This window comes from Pseudophryne corroboree, chromosome 10 (genome assembly GCF_028390025.1).
Source record: "Pseudophryne corroboree isolate aPseCor3 chromosome 10, aPseCor3.hap2, whole genome shotgun sequence".
NCBI classification, from domain to species: domain Eukaryota; kingdom Metazoa; phylum Chordata; class Amphibia; order Anura; family Myobatrachidae; genus Pseudophryne; species Pseudophryne corroboree.
The window spans coordinates 77,735,101-77,752,637 of record NC_086453.1 but is presented as its reverse complement, the minus strand read 5'-3'; the positions used below and the strand labels follow the sequence as shown (position 1 = coordinate 77,752,637).

At 42.3% G+C, this 17,537-nt stretch overlaps 1 protein-coding gene across 4 annotated transcripts in view; it reads left to right on the top strand.

The window, feature by feature from the left end:
• LOC134966064 (carcinoembryonic antigen-related cell adhesion molecule 8-like) overlaps positions 1–17,537 on the top strand; it is a 295,560-nt gene that overhangs the window by 15,994 nt on the left and 262,029 nt on the right. For all 4 annotated transcript variants that reach the window (XR_010188579.1, XM_063942528.1, XM_063942530.1 and 1 more), the window contains exon 2: positions 17,085–17,441. Coding sequence is in view for 3 of the 4 variants with exons in the window: in XM_063942528.1 (XP_063798598.1) it covers positions 17,085–17,441 (357 nt within the window). In the remaining variant the exon portion in view is untranslated. The remainder of the gene's footprint in view (positions 1–17,084; positions 17,442–17,537) is intronic.

Below are 17,537 nucleotides of genomic sequence, written 5' to 3'. Positions count from 1 at the left end.
GACTAACATTTTTATTGTATTTAATACTGCCGTATATGTCCAGTGGAACTGCCGTATAAATCCAGTCCAGTGATACTGCTGTATATGTCCAGTGGTACTGCTGTATAAATCCAATGGTACTACCGTATAAATCCAGTCCAGTGATACTGCCGTATAAGTCCAGTCGTATAGCCATATAAGTCCAGTCGTACTGCCGTATAAAGAGATGTGCGGCTGGCACTTTTCGTGTTTTGTGTTTTGGTTTTGGTTCTAATTCCACTTTCATGTTTTGGTTTTGCCAAAACCACCCTTTCATGTTTTGGTTTTGGATCTGGATGATTTTTGAAAAAAACATAAAAACAGCTAAAATCACAGAATTTGGGGGTATTTTTGCTCCTACGGTATTAACCTCAATAACATTAATTTCCACTCATCTCCAGTCTATTCTGAACACCTCACAACTCACAATATTGTTTTTAGGCCTAAAAGTTGCACCAAGCTGGCTGTATGATTAAGCTAAGCGACACAAGTGTGCGGCACAAAAACCTGGCCCATCTAGGAGTGGCACTGCAGTTGCAGACAAGATGGCACTATTCAAAAACTAGTCCCAAACAGCACATAATGCAAAGAAGAAAAAGAGGTGCAATTATGTAGCTGGATGGCTACGCTAAGCAATACAAGTGTGCGGCACAAATACCTGGCCCACTGCAGTGGCAGACAGGATGGCAGATTTAAAAAATAGGCCCAAACAGCACATGATGCAAAGAAAAAAAAGAGGTGCAATGAGGTAGCTGGATGACTAAGCTAAGCGACACAAGTGTGAGGCACAAACACCTGGCCCATCTAGGAGTGGCACTGCAGTGGCAGACAGGGTGGCAGATTTAAAAAATAGGCCCCAAACAGCTCGTGATGCAAAGAAGCAAAAGAGGTGCAATGAGGTAGCTAGATGGCCAAGCTAAGCAATACAAGTGTGCGGCACAAACACCTGGCCCATCTAGGAGTGGCACTGCAGTTACAGACAAGATGGCACTTAAAAAAACTAGTTCCCAAACAGCACATGATGCAAAGAAGAAAAAGAGGTGCAAGATGGAATTATCCTTGGGCCCTCCCACCCACCCTTATGTTGTATAAACAGGACATGCACACTTTAATAAACCAATCATTTCAGCAACAGGGTCTGCCACACGACTGTGGCTGAAATGACTGCTTCTTTTTTGGTGGGGGACCAAAAAAACTAATCAATCTCTCCTTGCACAAACTGGCTCAACAGAGGCAAGATGTCGACCTCATCCTCTGATTCCTCACCCCTTTCACTGTGTACATCCTCCTCCTCACAGAGTGTTAATTCGTCCTCACTGGAATCCACCATCACAGGTCCCTGTGTACTTTCGGGAGGCAATTGCTGGTAAAGGTCCTCCCGGAGGAATTTATAATTCATTTAGTGGAAGTAACCTCCTACGCCGATCGCTGACAAGGTTACCGGCTGCACTAAACACTCTTTCGGAGTACACACTGGAGGTGGGGGGGGGGGGGGGGGGGGGTTTAGGCAACTTAGGTAAAATAAAGCCAGTTTGTGCAAGGGCATCCAAATTGCCTCTTTTTCCCGCCAGTATACATACGGACTGTCTGACATGCCTACTTGGATGTTGTCACTCATATAATCCTCCACCATTCTTTCAATGGTGACAGAATCATATGCAGTGACAGTAGACATGTCAGTAATCTTTGGCAGATCCTTCAGTCTGGACCAGATGTCAGCTTTCACTCCTGACTGCCCTGCATAACTGCCAGTGGGTGGGCTAGGAAATATTATCCTTTTCCTTGCAGCCCCAGTGGCGGGAGAAATTGAAGGACAAGCTATTGATGGGTCACGTTCCACTTGAGTTGACAATTTACTAACCAGCAGGTCTTTGCACCTCTGTACACTTGTGTCTGCTGGAAAGAGAGATACAACGTAGGCTTTAAACCTAGGATCGAGTACGGTGGCCAAAATGTAGTGCTCTGATTTCAACAGATTGATCACCCTTGAATCCTGGCAAAGCGATTGAAGGGCTCCATCCACAAGTCCCACATACTTTGCGGAATCGCTCCTCCTCCTTCAATTTATCCAGCAGCTTTTGCAATAGCCTGACGAGGGGAAGGACCTGCCTCAAGCTGGCAGTGTCTAAACTGACTTCACGTGTGGCAAGTTCGAAGGGTTGGAGAACCTTGCACAAGATGGAAATCATTCTCCACTGCGCTTGAGTCAGGTGCATTACCCCTCCTTTGCCTATACCATAGGTGGATGTATAGACTTGAATGGCCTTTTGCTGCTCCTCCATCCTCTTAAGCATATAGAGTGTTGAATTCCACCTCGTTACCGCAATTTTTCGGGTCACCGACAGCATCTCCTGCACACCCCTGTCATTTTTCAAAAAATTCTGCACCACCAAATTAATTGTATGTGCAAAACAGGGAACATGCTGGAATTTGCCCTGATGTAATGCACACAAAATATTGGTGGCATTGCCCGATATCACAAATCCCCAGGAGAGTCCAATTGGGGTAAGCCATTCTGCAATGATGTTCCTCTGTTTCCGTAAGAGGTTGTCAGCTGTGTGTCTCTTACGGAAAGCGGTGATACATAGCGTAGCCTGCCTAGGAACGAGTTGGCGTTTGCGAGATGCTGCTACTGGTGCCGCTACTGTTGTTGCTGCGGGAGGCCATACATCAACCCAGTGGGCTGTCACAGTCATATAGTCCTGAGTCTGCCCTGTTCCACTTGTCCACATGTCCATGGTTAAGTGGACACTGGATACAACTGCATTTTGTAGGACACTGGTGACTCTTTTTCTGACGTCTGTGTACATTCTCGGTATCGCCTGCCTAGAGAAGTGGATCCTAGATGGGATTTGATACCGGGGACACAGTACCTCAAACAATTCTCTAAGTCCCACTGAACTAATGGCGGATACCGGACGCACGTCTAACACCAACATAGCTGTCAAGTCCTCAGTTATCCGCTTTGCAAAAGGATGACTGCTGTCATATTTCATCTTCCTCACAAAGGACTGTTGGACAGTCAATTGCTTACTGGAAGTAGTACAAGTGGTCTTCCGACTTCCCCTCTGGAATGACGATCGACTCCCAGCAGCAACAACAGCAGCGGCAGCAACAGCAGCAGGCGTACCACTCAAGGATCCTCCGGAGGAATCCCGGTTAGTAGAGGACTCCTCAGTCTTGATAGTGACATGGCCTGCAGGACTACGGACGTTCCTGACTGAGGAGGAAGTTGACGTTGAGGGAGCTGGTGGTGGGGATTGCAGGAGCTTGGGTACAGGAGGAAGAAAGGATTTAGGTGTCAGTGGACTGCTTACGCTCTTACCCAAAGTTTCACAACTTGACACTGACTTATGATGAATGCGCTGCAGGTGATGTATAAGAGAGGATGTTCCTAGGTGGTTTACATCCTTACCCCTACTTATTACAGATTTACAGAGGCAACAGATGGCTTGACACCTGTTGTCCGGATTTGTGGAGAAATAATTCCACAACGAAGAGGTTGCTTTTTTGGTTGTTTGCCAAGGCATCACAATGGGTTTCTTCATCCACGGACAACAGGTGTCTCCCCCGGTGCCTGACTTAAACAAACCACATCACCATCAGAATCCTCATCGTCAACTTCCTCCTCAGCGCCAGCAACACCCATATCCTCATCCTGGTGTACTTCAACAGTGACATCTTCAATTTCAATATCAGGAACTGGACTGTGGGTGCTCCTTCCAGCACTTGCAGGGGGCGTGCAAATGGTGGAAGGAGCCATCTCTTCCCGTCCAGTGTTGGGAAGGTCAAGCATCGCAACCACCGACACACTTGGACTCTCCTTGGGGATTTGTGATACCATCTCAGAACGCACAGTTCTTTTCTGTGCTTTTTCCAGCTTAACTCTTTTAATTTTTCTAGCAGGAGGAGGAGGGCTTCCATCGTCATGTGAAGCTGAACCACTAGCCATGAACATAGGCCAGTGCCTCAGCCAATCCTTGCCACTCCGTGTCGTAAATGGCATATTGGCAAGTTTACGTTTCTCCTCAGACCATTTAAATTTATTTTTCTGGGTCTTTTTACTGAACTTTGACTTTTTGGATTTTACATGCCCTCTACTATCACATTGGGCATCGGCCTTGGTAGACGACGTTGATGGCATTTCATTGTCTATGTCATGGCTAGTGGCAGCAGCTTCAGCACTAGGAGGAAGTGGTTCTTGATCTTTCCCTATTTTATCATTCAAATTTTTGTTCTCCATTATTTTTTTGGAGTTACAGTATATAAGACAATATGCGGCACAAGAATGACTGGAATGACTGATGGCCAGGATACTACCACAGGTCTGATGCAGCAAAACACAACAACACTGTAAGGGACTTGTTGTCATTGTTATTAATATTATACGGCAGCAGTGGACATATAGCAGCAGCGTATACCACTGTGACTGCCTGGTCACTGGAATGACTGATGGCCAGGACACTACCGCTGGTCTGATGCAGCACAACACAACAACACTGTAAGGGACTTGTTGTTGTTGTTGTTATTATTATTATTATACGGAAGCAGTGGACATATAGTAGCAGCGTATACCACTGTGACTGCCTGGTCACTGGAATGACTGATGGCCAGGACACTAACACTGGTCTGATGAAGGACAGCACAGCACCACTGTAAGGGACTTATACAGTTACACTGGATATATGGCAGCAGAGGACACCACCACTGTGACTGGTCACTGGACTGATGCACAAGAGATAATCTGACAGCGGGATGATGACGTTTTGCCTCGTTCGGGTTTCCAAGTCAGGCGGGAAAACCCGAGCCTGACTCGGAACCGGGCTCAGAGTGTTAAGTCCGGTAGGGTTCGGTTCTCTGAGAACCGAACCCACTCATCTCTAGTATAAATCCAGTCCAGTGATACTGCTGTATAAGTCATGGGGTACTGCCATATAAGTTCAGTCCAGTGTTCTGTCTTGTGCTGCATCAGTCCAGTGGTGGTGCCTTGTGCTGTTTATTATTTAATCTAAATAAAAGGGTTATATACATTATATTATTATTCAAATCATTTTTACAGGGTTTGCCATGTGTGGTGTAGGGTTACACTCGCCTGTGCTGCATATTATTATAATAGCTCCAAATAAAAGGGTTATTATTATCCAAATTAATTTCACAGGCTTTGCCGTGTGTGTGTGGTTTAGGGGTATGCTCTCCTGTGCCACCAATATTGTACGTGTATTACATCTGGGCAAATTCCAGCACGTCCCATGTTGTTTGTGCCGCACACGTTTAGCTTAGTCATACAGCAACCTTGGTGCACCTCTTTTTCATCTTTGCATCATGTGCTGTTTGGGGCCTATTTTTTAAATCTGCCATCCTGTCTGCCACTGCAGTGCCACTCCTAGATGGGCCAGGTGTTTGTGCCGCACACTTGTATCGTTTAGCTTAGTCATACAGCCACCTCGGTGCAAACTTTTGGCCTAAAAGCAATATTGTGAGGTGTTCAGAATAGACTGGAAATGAGTGGAAATGAATGTTATTGAAGTTAATAATAACATAGGATCAAAATTACCACAAAATCTGTGATTTTAGTTGTTTTTATGTTTTTTTCAAAAATCATCCAGATCCAAAATCAAAACACGAAAGGGTGGTTTTAGCAAAACCAATCCAGATCCAAAACACAAGTGGGGATCCAGAACCAAAACCAAAACACGAAAAATACCTGCGGCACATCTCTACTCTAAACCTAAGAGATTCAGGCTAATTTTAAATAGTATCTGAATCCGCATTACTCTATTCTAGAGTTCATTATTTCTAAGTTAGCACCATAGTGCTATTATATGTATACTAATATACTGTAAATGCCAAATTGTTTCCTTAAAAATATTTAAAATGCCCGCTCTAATATATATTGTAAACGCCTGCACCTCTTATTACCATGTGCCATGAATGTGCGCTATTCATAGCAAAACACTGCATCCCATAAGAGAAAACAATACACCCACACATTATCTGAGTTCCAAAGCTCATTGATGTATATATTTGTTATTAAAAGGATATATTACAATTTACAGTATACACATAATTACATGATTACAATTTATACAGTAAGCAGTTAATACATACAGTTACAGTTACAGGCCAGCATACAATACCATTATCTTTCTCATATAAATTCGTCTCTCCATATCACTCTCTCTCTCTCTCTCTAAAATCATGCAGGCACTCCATCATCGTCTGGGACAAAAACAGCAACTGCCTCCTGTGTGATCAGCAATGTGTTATCTAGTTTTTTTGGGGGGAGGGGACTTTCTCATTCATGATGAGTCACTAGTCTATTTGTATATGCTCCACAGGTTCAGCCTTGAAGACATCCAAAGGGGCTGGCCTGAGTTTCCTGTCCATTGTACTAATAAGAGTGATTTTTAGCTTTCATACATTTAATCATAACTATTTGTTGCAATGTCCTACAACTTAATAACAAGTATCAAATAAATCTACACATTAATCTGCTTGCTTCAATACCAAATATGACAGGTGTATCTGGCTTCGTTCAAATAATACACATACATGACATTACTTCATTATATAATTCTAAATCATCATGAGGTCTGGCGCTTGATATTATTATAATTATGTACTGCATGAAATAAGTGTCGAATCCATCTCTGTGGCATGTCCGTGTAAATGCGTGTCTTACCATATATTGCAGTGCTTGCTGCGCGTATTTGCAAGTATAGCGACTTATATGTGTGTAGAGTTTGTATGTTCTTTCTTTGTAATATTTTTGACTTCGACAGTCCACCCTTTGGCAGAAACAATAACTGCCATCAATTATTAACATAAGAAAAAAAAAATATTTCATACAATAATCGGTGACCTAGACACAAGTATGTATTCATTTCGCAAATCAGACACTTGACTATATTTGGGGAAGACAGGGAGGAGGACGAGACATCCTCTATATGCACTCAGCGGTGACGGGACCACTGGTTGGGTGTGGGACAACATTCAACTTATAGAGTATGCTGGGACAGTGCTTTGGCCTATAATGTCTGATTTGCGACGATCATTTCACACATACATGTACCTACGTCTTTGTACACTGATGTTTGGATTCGATTGAGGTTCTACTGGGTAGATGAAGAAGGCACAAACAAATCATGAAAGTGACATATAAAATTTTCATGATCTACATATTCCTATCATTTTCTGAACATTGTTTCCATTTCTGGAACGTATGCTAGGTCTGTTTAATAATTGAACAAGGGTTATAAGTAGTGTCCTTCCTAAGTAACATAAACCTTCGGAGTTCGGGGAGAGCCACTCATAAACCTTTCTTCCACATATATTAATGAGCACTTTATCTGCAGTGTGTGAATAGCCATTGTCTGATTGTTCCTGATTACCTCTGAACTCCATAACTACTAGACCTTTGATTTTTCTCTGACTTTAACAAACTGATCGGCTAATCCTGGGATCCTTTAAGGAAATCACTCCTTCCTCAAGAACCAGTTCCAGTCCCACACTCGACTCCTCATAAAAAAACCTTGCAAAAATAGAATATCCCGAAAAAAAATGTTTGTCAGCGGGAAAGAGAGAAAAGAGAAATAGAAGAAAACAACTCTTGTTCATAACAAATCAGTTACAATGACTGGTCTTACTGCAATCCTTTAGTACGCTCAGGTAGTGTTCAACAGTGCCGCCTCTCAGTCTTCACGGAACAGAGTCTCTGGTGATACTTTTGCGATCTCACTCCATTTACGAGTTCCTTCCGGACTACCGACTTTCCTGCAATGGTAATCGTGGACCCAAGTCTCTCTCTCGGCTACTTTCACTGGGATAGTGCTGTCAACAAAACTTGGTATGGTCCTTCCCACCTGTCTATTAGGCAACCTGAGCGTAAGAACAATCACACAGTCTCTTGGTTCACAGTCAAGACAGTTAGTATTTGGCATACCAGCAATCAACAGTTTCAAGTTCTTTTGTCAAGTTCTCAAATGATGGCTTATCTCAATAAGGTACTGTACTGTCACCTCATTGGTGTATTTCTGATCATTGTGCGGATCAATCATGACATGAGGTTGTCTTCCAAAAACAACCAAAAAGACACAAATACCAAAACAAAAACAAATTTCGAAGAGGGTGATTCGTTGAGTGAAGATCTGGGAGTTGTTCCGATGCTACATAATACTAGTGGCAGTATCTATGATCACAATAGTACAATTTGAAGCTTTGCTCCTACTTCTAGGGGTACCATTATCTACACACAAATTTCTGCGCAATTTTTCTTTGCGGTAAACACAGCAGCATCCGTTGCGGCAGGAAATGTCTCTACCCAGTTTGGGAAAACATTAGTGCACACCAATACATAGCAATAATTCCTAAAGGGTGTTAACTGTACAAAGTCGATTTGTATTTCCTGAAAAGATCCGTCTGCAGGAGGGATATGGGATGGCTCCATTGGTATTGCTTTACCAATATTCTTCCTCAAGCAAGCAAGACAGGTCATTGCTCTCTTACCTGCATGAGAATAGAATCCTGGCGCACACCAGTAGGCTCTCATCAGCCTGCACATACCCTCTTTGCCTAGATGAATCAGACCGTGTGCCACCTCAGCTAGACTTGGAAGGTATGCTCTGGGGGCTACTGGCTTACCGTGTCCACCTGTCCACAGTCCTGAGGACTCCTGGCCATACCCCTTTGTCCTCCAGACTGTCGTTTCCTGTAGGGAACACAAATTTTTCATTTTAATTTACTATCGTGTGTTTGCAATGTAGAGTACCATAAGCATAACTAAAAAAAAAAAAAACATCTCTAGAGGAGAGAAAGAAGAAGAAAATGAAAAAGAAAATGTCAGGTTTGCCATTCACCAACAGGCATATCAGTGTCTATACAAAATTTTCCTTCACCAGTATTCCCATTCTCTACCCTTTATGCATGACAAGGCACACTGCAGTAATACTGGTGTTGAGATATACTGGGTTTGGGTAGAACTCTGAAGGACCTAGGCATGTGGAGTTTGAACTGTAATTGGGTCCATGTATTGTACCACCCTGTGTGAACGCAAAAGATGAAGAGGAAATTGTAGAGAAACAGAATAGAGGTTGGTGACAGATGAGTTTGTAGAGGTGAAGATTCTATAAAAATTTGACAACTGGATTGGGCACTACGGGGAAGTGATTCTCTACTTGGTCTACTCCCCTTAAAAAAAAATTCTGTGTTTATCGTATCGCTATTGGGACTATCCCAGCCATCAATCCAGTGTCCTGTCCATCCTAAGTTCATAGGGAACCCGGTATCTGTGAGATAATTTCCTCTACCTGTGATGGACATGCATCTAGAACAGTAGAATGCGACATTAGTCTTCGTGGGTGTCTTACATACTTTGTACTTCCTGAACGGGAGCACAGTATATGTATATCATCTCTATCAAAATTAAGTTAATCAGGGGCCATTTCTGCTAGGAAAAAGAAGCAAAAGTTTAGAGGCCCCATCTTAACCCCAGCAAGTTTTGTCAAAGGGTAATGTTGCATTTATTTTGTTCTTCCCATTAGCCAAATCTGTGTTTTCTATATGGCTTATGATTCCTTTCTATATGTCCCTTGGTCCCGTCTATGTGTTTAATAATGTGGCTTGTGTTTTCTGTCTAGGGGGTCTATATTGACTATGTGTCCTACTGCTCCTACAATCTCTGGCAAAATGCCCTTCCTTCCTACAAGTGTAACATATTATTGACCATTAGGGATCTGGGGTTTGGACTGATGGGTCTTTCCTGTATGTGCCAGTATACTTACCGTCCTCAACCTCTCCACCTGTTGTTCTCTGCGCCTAGCACTATTCTTGGGATGTTCAATAGCACACTATCTAAGATTAGCTACTGTGACCCCTTTCCAATTTTGCAAAGAAGTCTGCACCCTGACACTCAATGCCTTATTGAGCCCGTCCATTTGCACAGAGATAGCCACCTGCCATTTGCCAAATTAGTGTTTACCAGTGGTCTTATCCAGATAGAGAGTTTTCTATTACTGCAAAAGACAAAAAAAAAAAGTTTAACAAGCTTCTAGGTCATGCAAAGTATTCATTCAATCCTTCTCATCCCGTATTAAGGGTCTGTACATGGTCCAACAAACATTTCCGAGCTCATCTTGACTAGGGGCATTACTAGGAATGAATACTTCTTATATGGTAACTGAAAGAAATACCCGGGGGTTACCTTGTCTTTGTCAGCTTTCCTACTGGCAAATACTAATGTGCGGACAGGTTTTTCTCCATTTCTGACGTTACTTTCTTGATTTTTTTGTTTTGTTTTATTTTTGGGTTTTACTATATATGTACACAAATGATACCATACTTACCTGTTCCACTGGTCTGAGCCACTTCCCCCGCAGGCTACTGCTCTTCTTTAACCGGTTGGATACTCCTCTGGTGCATGAGAAATGGCTGAAAACAATCAGGTCACCTTCTCCTCCTAAATAAAACTTCAACATTCATTAGTACATTTATAGGTTACAGTCATATTTTTCATATTTTTATTATTTTCTATAATTTGTATGCTGGCCGTAACTGCTTCCACTTCTACATAAGGCAGTGTACTTGCATTCTCTTTTTTTCTTCCAACTTGTTTATTGTTGCTACAAGTTCAAACAGTTCTTATATTTCCATTCTTGTCTTATATGACTTTGGTTAGACATACCACCTGCAATACCTTAGGATCAAACTCACCAACCCCTCTTGCTGCCACAGGTTTAAACACTTTGTATGTCTGACCCTTTGTTTTCTGGAATTTATCAGACATATTTTACTGCTTACATTCTGCAGTACCTCTGGTTCAAAGCTGCCCGCCTTAGGGAATGGTACCCTATCTTTGTCAGTCATACGTACCCATTGTCACAATAAACTTCAGCATGTGGACCATATTTCCCACACATAATAAACCTCGCTGACCCCTTGGGCCACGGCTCTTCAGCCTGAACCCTGGCTAAACGTCCCTTAGTTGAGCAACTGGCTCCCATAATTGTGGGCCTTTTCCCACAAACCCCAAAATACTCAATATAAGGTGACAGTGAAAGTTCTCCGAGCGCTTTCACCCACTCTCGCCCACGTTGGCCAGTACTACCATACATTGTTGATAGCGAAGGCAATGTACCCAACTTAGGGCCCCTATTGACCTATATTTACTGGAAGTTTTTAGGAATAACTTACCCTTTCCGGTAAAGTATCTGTCGTTGGAGATTTTTCTGAGAGAGACCAGCGAAAAACTCCCTATGCACTTTTTATACACAAATCACGCTTGCGTATGCTGTATACAGCGCTAATGATACCGCGATTTTACGCAAAAGCTCGTAAAAGGGGTATCAAGTTGCGCTATATATCGCACCCACAAACGCGCGGTCCAATCGCACAGCGTATAGGTACTTGTTACCTATCCACCGTACAACCACTGGAATCGAATCACAAGCTGCGAAACCTCAGCCGGAGCATATTAAAAAAACTACATGGGTCACACAGTTCACAATTCACAATTCCCTACCATGCTCCTGTGTAAGTCTCTTCACGACTTACGTATTCCAAATCCTATACTAAAGTGAGTCAGCCACCTCACGCCACCAAGCCTCCACTCACTTGATGTACCGAACGACGGGATCCCGAATTCCGGGGTTCGAATCCACTCACTCCTACGTTCGCTCACTCAAATACACTTTGTTTTTCTGTACAGAAAATTTTAATTCATTCAGATTGGCAGCTTTACCCCCCAGAGGCAATACAGTTTAAACAAAAGTTTTATACTAATCTGCTTTAGAAACCGGGTAGTTTTGTGCTATTGTAGCCTGGCTACTGTCCCACCTTTGAACTAAACGACACTATTGTGTAATTTGTATTTAGCGCCCGCACTCTTACGCACTTTGCGTAAACACGCGACCGTGCATGTCTCTTTCGCTGCGTGCGCAGTCCTGTACTTTGTCCGAGACACGTGTACAAAACCCTGCGTACGCAATAAAACAAATCACACAGCTCTATAAATGTGAACAATACTAATTACTATTGCCCACTAGACACAACTTGTTCTGTATAAACTTTTATGCAGACCTGCATTTGTGTCTTTACACTTCCTTCCTTAAAATACTGTTATTTCAAATTTACCTATATAGCAACAAATGTATCCGATTTCACACAGATCTATAATGAATGCAATAATCTATCATTTAAATGATATGATTCAGATTGGATAGCTATCTTGCAGAACATACACTGATATAAATATACACATAATTATAATAATATTATATATATGTATCATTCACTAGCCTTCTATGTGATTCATTTACCCATTCAGTGCTTCTAATTTGCATATCAAAGCTATTTGCTTTTCACTGCTAAGAAAAAGCAGTTACACAGGTTCATTTGCATTTCAATGGCTATCCTATAGCAAACAGAGAGTTAACTAAATCCTGGGAAAGAAGAAGAAAAAAAAAAGTATTTTTTTTTCTTTTCTTTTTTTTGTGTGCAATTTCTTACACCAAGCCAAGCATTTATCTCACCATTTACTCTCACTAGGCCCAATTGAAACTATTTGTAATTGACTATGTCATGGGTTAAATAAATACATTGGTAACTCATAAATGGTGCTTGATGTGACCAAGGAAACTGATTGTTCCGAGCAGACTGAAAATCAGCTATTTAGAAAATGACCTTCCTAAAATGGCCACTGCTCCTCCCCCTTCCACATCCATGAGGTTTACACAAAATGGTAGTCAGGCCATGTGGTTAGTCCAAAATGGAGGACAGATCATGCGGCTTCCTTTGTCACAAAGAAATCACACATTATACAAGCACCAGAAGTTATTTTAGGCCTGAGTTAAAAAACTATATCAAGGCTATGCAGCAACTTTTAAATGTACTTTTAAACCTACTTAACGGATAAACAATCCAATCTGAATCAAACACAATATGACTTATTTGAACTTTGTTTTGCAACAATAAAAATACATTTTAGCATTTTAAATATTATGAGAAACGCATTGTCCCTTGAAATTTCATATCATTGGCTTACTGATATCACAACAATACACACGGATATGATTTTCTCAGCTTTACGATGCGTCCACCGCAAGCTGATCGACCACAGCGTCGCGTTTATATGTACAGTGCATCATTAAGACCATGATATCGCGGACCAGCCCCCATCTGTAAATGCCAAATTGTTTCCTTAAAAATATTTAAAATGTCCGCTCTAATATATATTGTAAACGCCTGCAACTCTTATTACCATGTGCCATGAATGTGCACTATACATAGCAAAACACTGCATCCCATAAGAGAAAACAATACACCCACACATTATCTGAGTTCCAAAGCTCATTGATGTATATATTTATTAAAAGGATATGGATTCAATATATTACAATGTACAGTATACACATAATGACATGATTACAATTTATACAGTAAGCAGTTAATACATACAGTTACAGTTACAGGCCAGCATACAATACCATTATCTTTCTCAAATAAATTTGTCTCTCCATATCACTCTCTCTCTCTCTCTCTCTGTAAAATCATGCAGGCACTCCATCATCGTCTGGGACAAAAACAGCAACTGCCTCCTGTGTGATCAGCAATGTGTTATCTTTTTTTGGGGGGAGGGGACTTTCTCATTCATGATGAGTCACTAGTCTATTTGTATATGCTCCAGCCTTGAAGATATCCAAAGGGGCTGCCCTGAGTTTCCTGTCCATTGTACTAATAAGAGTGATTTTTAGCTTTCATACTTTTAATCATAACTATTTGTTGCAATGTCCTACAACTTAATAACAAGTATCAAATGAATCTACACATTAATCTGCTTGCTTTAATACCAAATATGACAGGTGTATCTGGCTTCGTTCAAATAATACACATACATGACATTACTTCATTATATAATTTTAAATCATCATGATGTCTGGCGCTTGATATTATTATAATTATGTACTGCATGAAATAAGTGTCGAATCCATCTCTGTGGCATGTCCGTGTAAATGCGTGTGTTACCATATATTGAGGTGCTCACTGCGTGTATTTGCAAGTATAGCGACTTATATGTGTGTAGAGTTTGTATGTTCTTTCTATGTAATATTTTTGACTTCGACAATACATAAAGAAGTGTTCCCAATAAAATGTGGAAGTTTTCCTGATCTGTTCCGCATCCTCAGTTTGTTAGTGTGAGCAGCCTCTGTGGTGTATTCATGTGAACCAAGAGGAAGCCAGAAGCGATTTATTGCTGCTCCCTATGGCAGATAATTCTCCATTGGTTAGTGGCACGTGGGTCTATTATTTGAAGACCTCAGGGACAGGGACCTGCCCATAATCCAGTACATTAAACATGCAGAACAGATGTGCTTGAGAGCATCACAAAAAAAAACCATATAGTTGGTCTTAAAGTTTAAAGAACACCTGTCTCCTACACTCATTTACAATGTGCACTTACTGTATGTCACCTTTATACAGGGTCGGACTGGTCCACAGGGGAACAGGGGAAGCCATCGGTGGGCCCTCCTCCTCTAGGGATCAGGTTTCAGACTTTATCCTAGTGCACTTGAATTATGCATTATACTGATATTACATTATACTTCAAATAATACGGTTTATTATATATTTACAAGGGGAACAGAACATGTACTCTGTAATTGTTAGCCAAACGTCTGTGGTGGCTGGCCACTCCCCAGTGGAGCCTGGCCACACCTTTAAGCATGGGCCTCTACAACAGCCCTTCATGCCCCAGTCCGACACTGCTTTTATATATATCCCTTATCCAAAATGCTTGGGACCAGAAGAATTTTGGATATCGGATTTTTCCGTATTTTGGAATAATTGCATACCATAATGAGATATCATGGCGATGGGACCTAAGCCTGAGCACAGAATCCATTTGTGTTCAATATACACCTTATACACACAGCCTGAAGGTAATTTTAATCAATATTTTTAATAATTTTGTGCATTGAACAAAGTGTGTGTACATTTACACAATTCATTTATGTTTCATATACACCTAATACACACAGCCTGGAGGTCATTTAATACAATATTTTGAATAACTTTGTGTATTAAACAAAGTTTGTGTACATTGAGACATCAGAAAACAAAGGTTTCACTATCTCACTCTCACTCAAAAAAATCCGTATTTCGGAATATTACGTATTTCGGAATATTTGGATAAGGGATACTCAACCTGTATATGTGTGTGTGTGTGTGTGTGTGTGTGTGTGTGTGTGTGTGTGTGTGTGTGTGTATATATATATATATATATATATATATATCTGTGTGGAAATGCACTTCTCTATATAGTTTGGGAAGTACTTACGGTACATTGCAAAGCTGTGTGCAGATAAGACTCATGCAGTGTCTAGAAATTCTGACTTACTTTATACTTAGCTGAGTCTAGGGCCAGATAGAGGACACACTGGCTAGTAAAGTAGCCGTATAGCATCAAAGCTGTCCTGATGTTCCATAATGTGTTTCTGTATAGATGGATATACTGTAGACCAACAGTTTATGTTTTTCAGGTCACCTGTGGATCTTTGAAATGTGATAGTTGGTCATACACCTGTGCCCAGATAGGTGACATGAAAAACATGAACTCTGTGGGGTCCTGAAGACCGAATTTGAGATCCACTGCTATAGATGATCAGTTTCTGTATGAATTCCATTCCCTGTATTACACCACAGGAATCGTACCAGGGCATTATTCTGTATGCACAATACTTTATATTTTATGTTGCTTTACTAGGAAGCTTATACTGACACCAACTCAGTGTTTCAGCATTTGCTAGTTTAGGCTGCCGAGTTACCTCTGGTGTGATTGCTTTTACCTAGCTCTATTGTACCATGGTAGCGTCTAGTTACTCTTCGTGGAGAGCACCTTTCCCATAAGCCCCTGGGTCCATGTCACCAACTATTTGGAATAGTAACCTGTGGTGAGCAAAGCGGTGCGGAGTAAGACACCGAGCCCGAAGCGTGGTGAGCGAAGCGAGCCCGCGAGGGCCCAATGGTACATAGATAACACAAAATAACCTCAAACAAACGGTGAATGGATAAAACATTAAGGTGCTGTAAGGGTGGAAGTTCTCATCTGCTCTCTCGTGCTGTCACTTCCTGGTCCTTATCTCAAAGGGAACATAGACACAACCACTGTATCATGTGACAGTTGTGTCCACTCTCCATTTTGTGCTGTGTGACAGCCTCCATTTTGTGCTGTGTGCATGAGCTGCATACAGGCTCTGTGCAGTTTCCTCAGCTATAAACTATCATATCTCTTCACCCACCTATTACTATTTCCATTTATTTACCCTATGTCACAGTGAGCTCCTGTGCAGCACCTGGCATATATATCCTAGGTAACAAAGTAGTCTATTTACTAAGCCTTAGATGGAGTTAAAGCATACTTGCCGACATTCTGGCTGCTCTCTGCAGGAGAGAGCAGGCAGGTCGGCTCAGCAAGGGGACAGGGGAGGGCTGTGACGTGGGGAGGAGGTGGACCGGAGGCGGGATGGGGGTGGAGCAGGGGCGGGATGGGGGCGGAGTGTCGGCAGCACATCCTTTAAGCCACGCCCCACTCTGTAATGCCGCGATCCCCGGCCTTACACTGCAGGGGGCGTGGCTATGATGACGCGATTCAGCAAGAATCGCGTCATCAACTGCCCGGACCGCCCACTTTACACACTAAGTGGGCGGACGGGCAGGGGGACCCCTGATTCCGGGAGACTTGCCTGCTCTTCCGGGGGGGCGGGTGGGTCACCCGGTTTTCGGGAGCCTCCCGGACATTCCGGGAGAGTAGGCAAGTATGAGTTAAAGTTGATGGAGATAAAGTACCAGCCAATCAGCTCCTAAATGTCATTTTTCAAACCCAGCCTGTGACATGGTAGTTAGGAGCTGATTGGCTGATACTTTATCTCTTGCACTTTATCTGCATTCAAGGCTTAGTAAATAGACCACTAAGACTGTGCTATACAGAGTTGAAAAGTTCTGGAGATCTCACTGTATGTGCTGCTAATGGAGAACCTTGTGTTCCGCTGTCTGAATAACTCTGCTTTCTCTTCCAGGTCTTCTCAGTCTGTGGATGGATCTGACCAGTGGAATGGTCAATATTCAGCTGATCCCTCAGTATCCAGTGATTGGGGAATCTGTCACCCTGGGTGTTACTGGGGTCACTGGAAGGGTTGCGTCTATCATATGGCATAAAGGACCAAACACAAATAAGGAGTATCTAATCCTCACATATCTTCCTAATGATCCTTCCCCACTACTTCCTGGACCTCTATACGTCTCTCGGGCCAGACCTTTCCCTGATGGCTCATTACTGATCACAGATCTGCATATAACAGATACTGATAATTACATAGTGAAGGTACAGACAGAGAAAACACAAGAACAAGCCTCTGTGACCCTGACTGTCTATGGTGAGTAACATGTTATCACTGCCCCAGGCAGCCGTGTGATGTATAATGAGCTGTGTCTCCTCTGTGTGTGGCCCGGGACAGTGGTAGCTCCAGCTC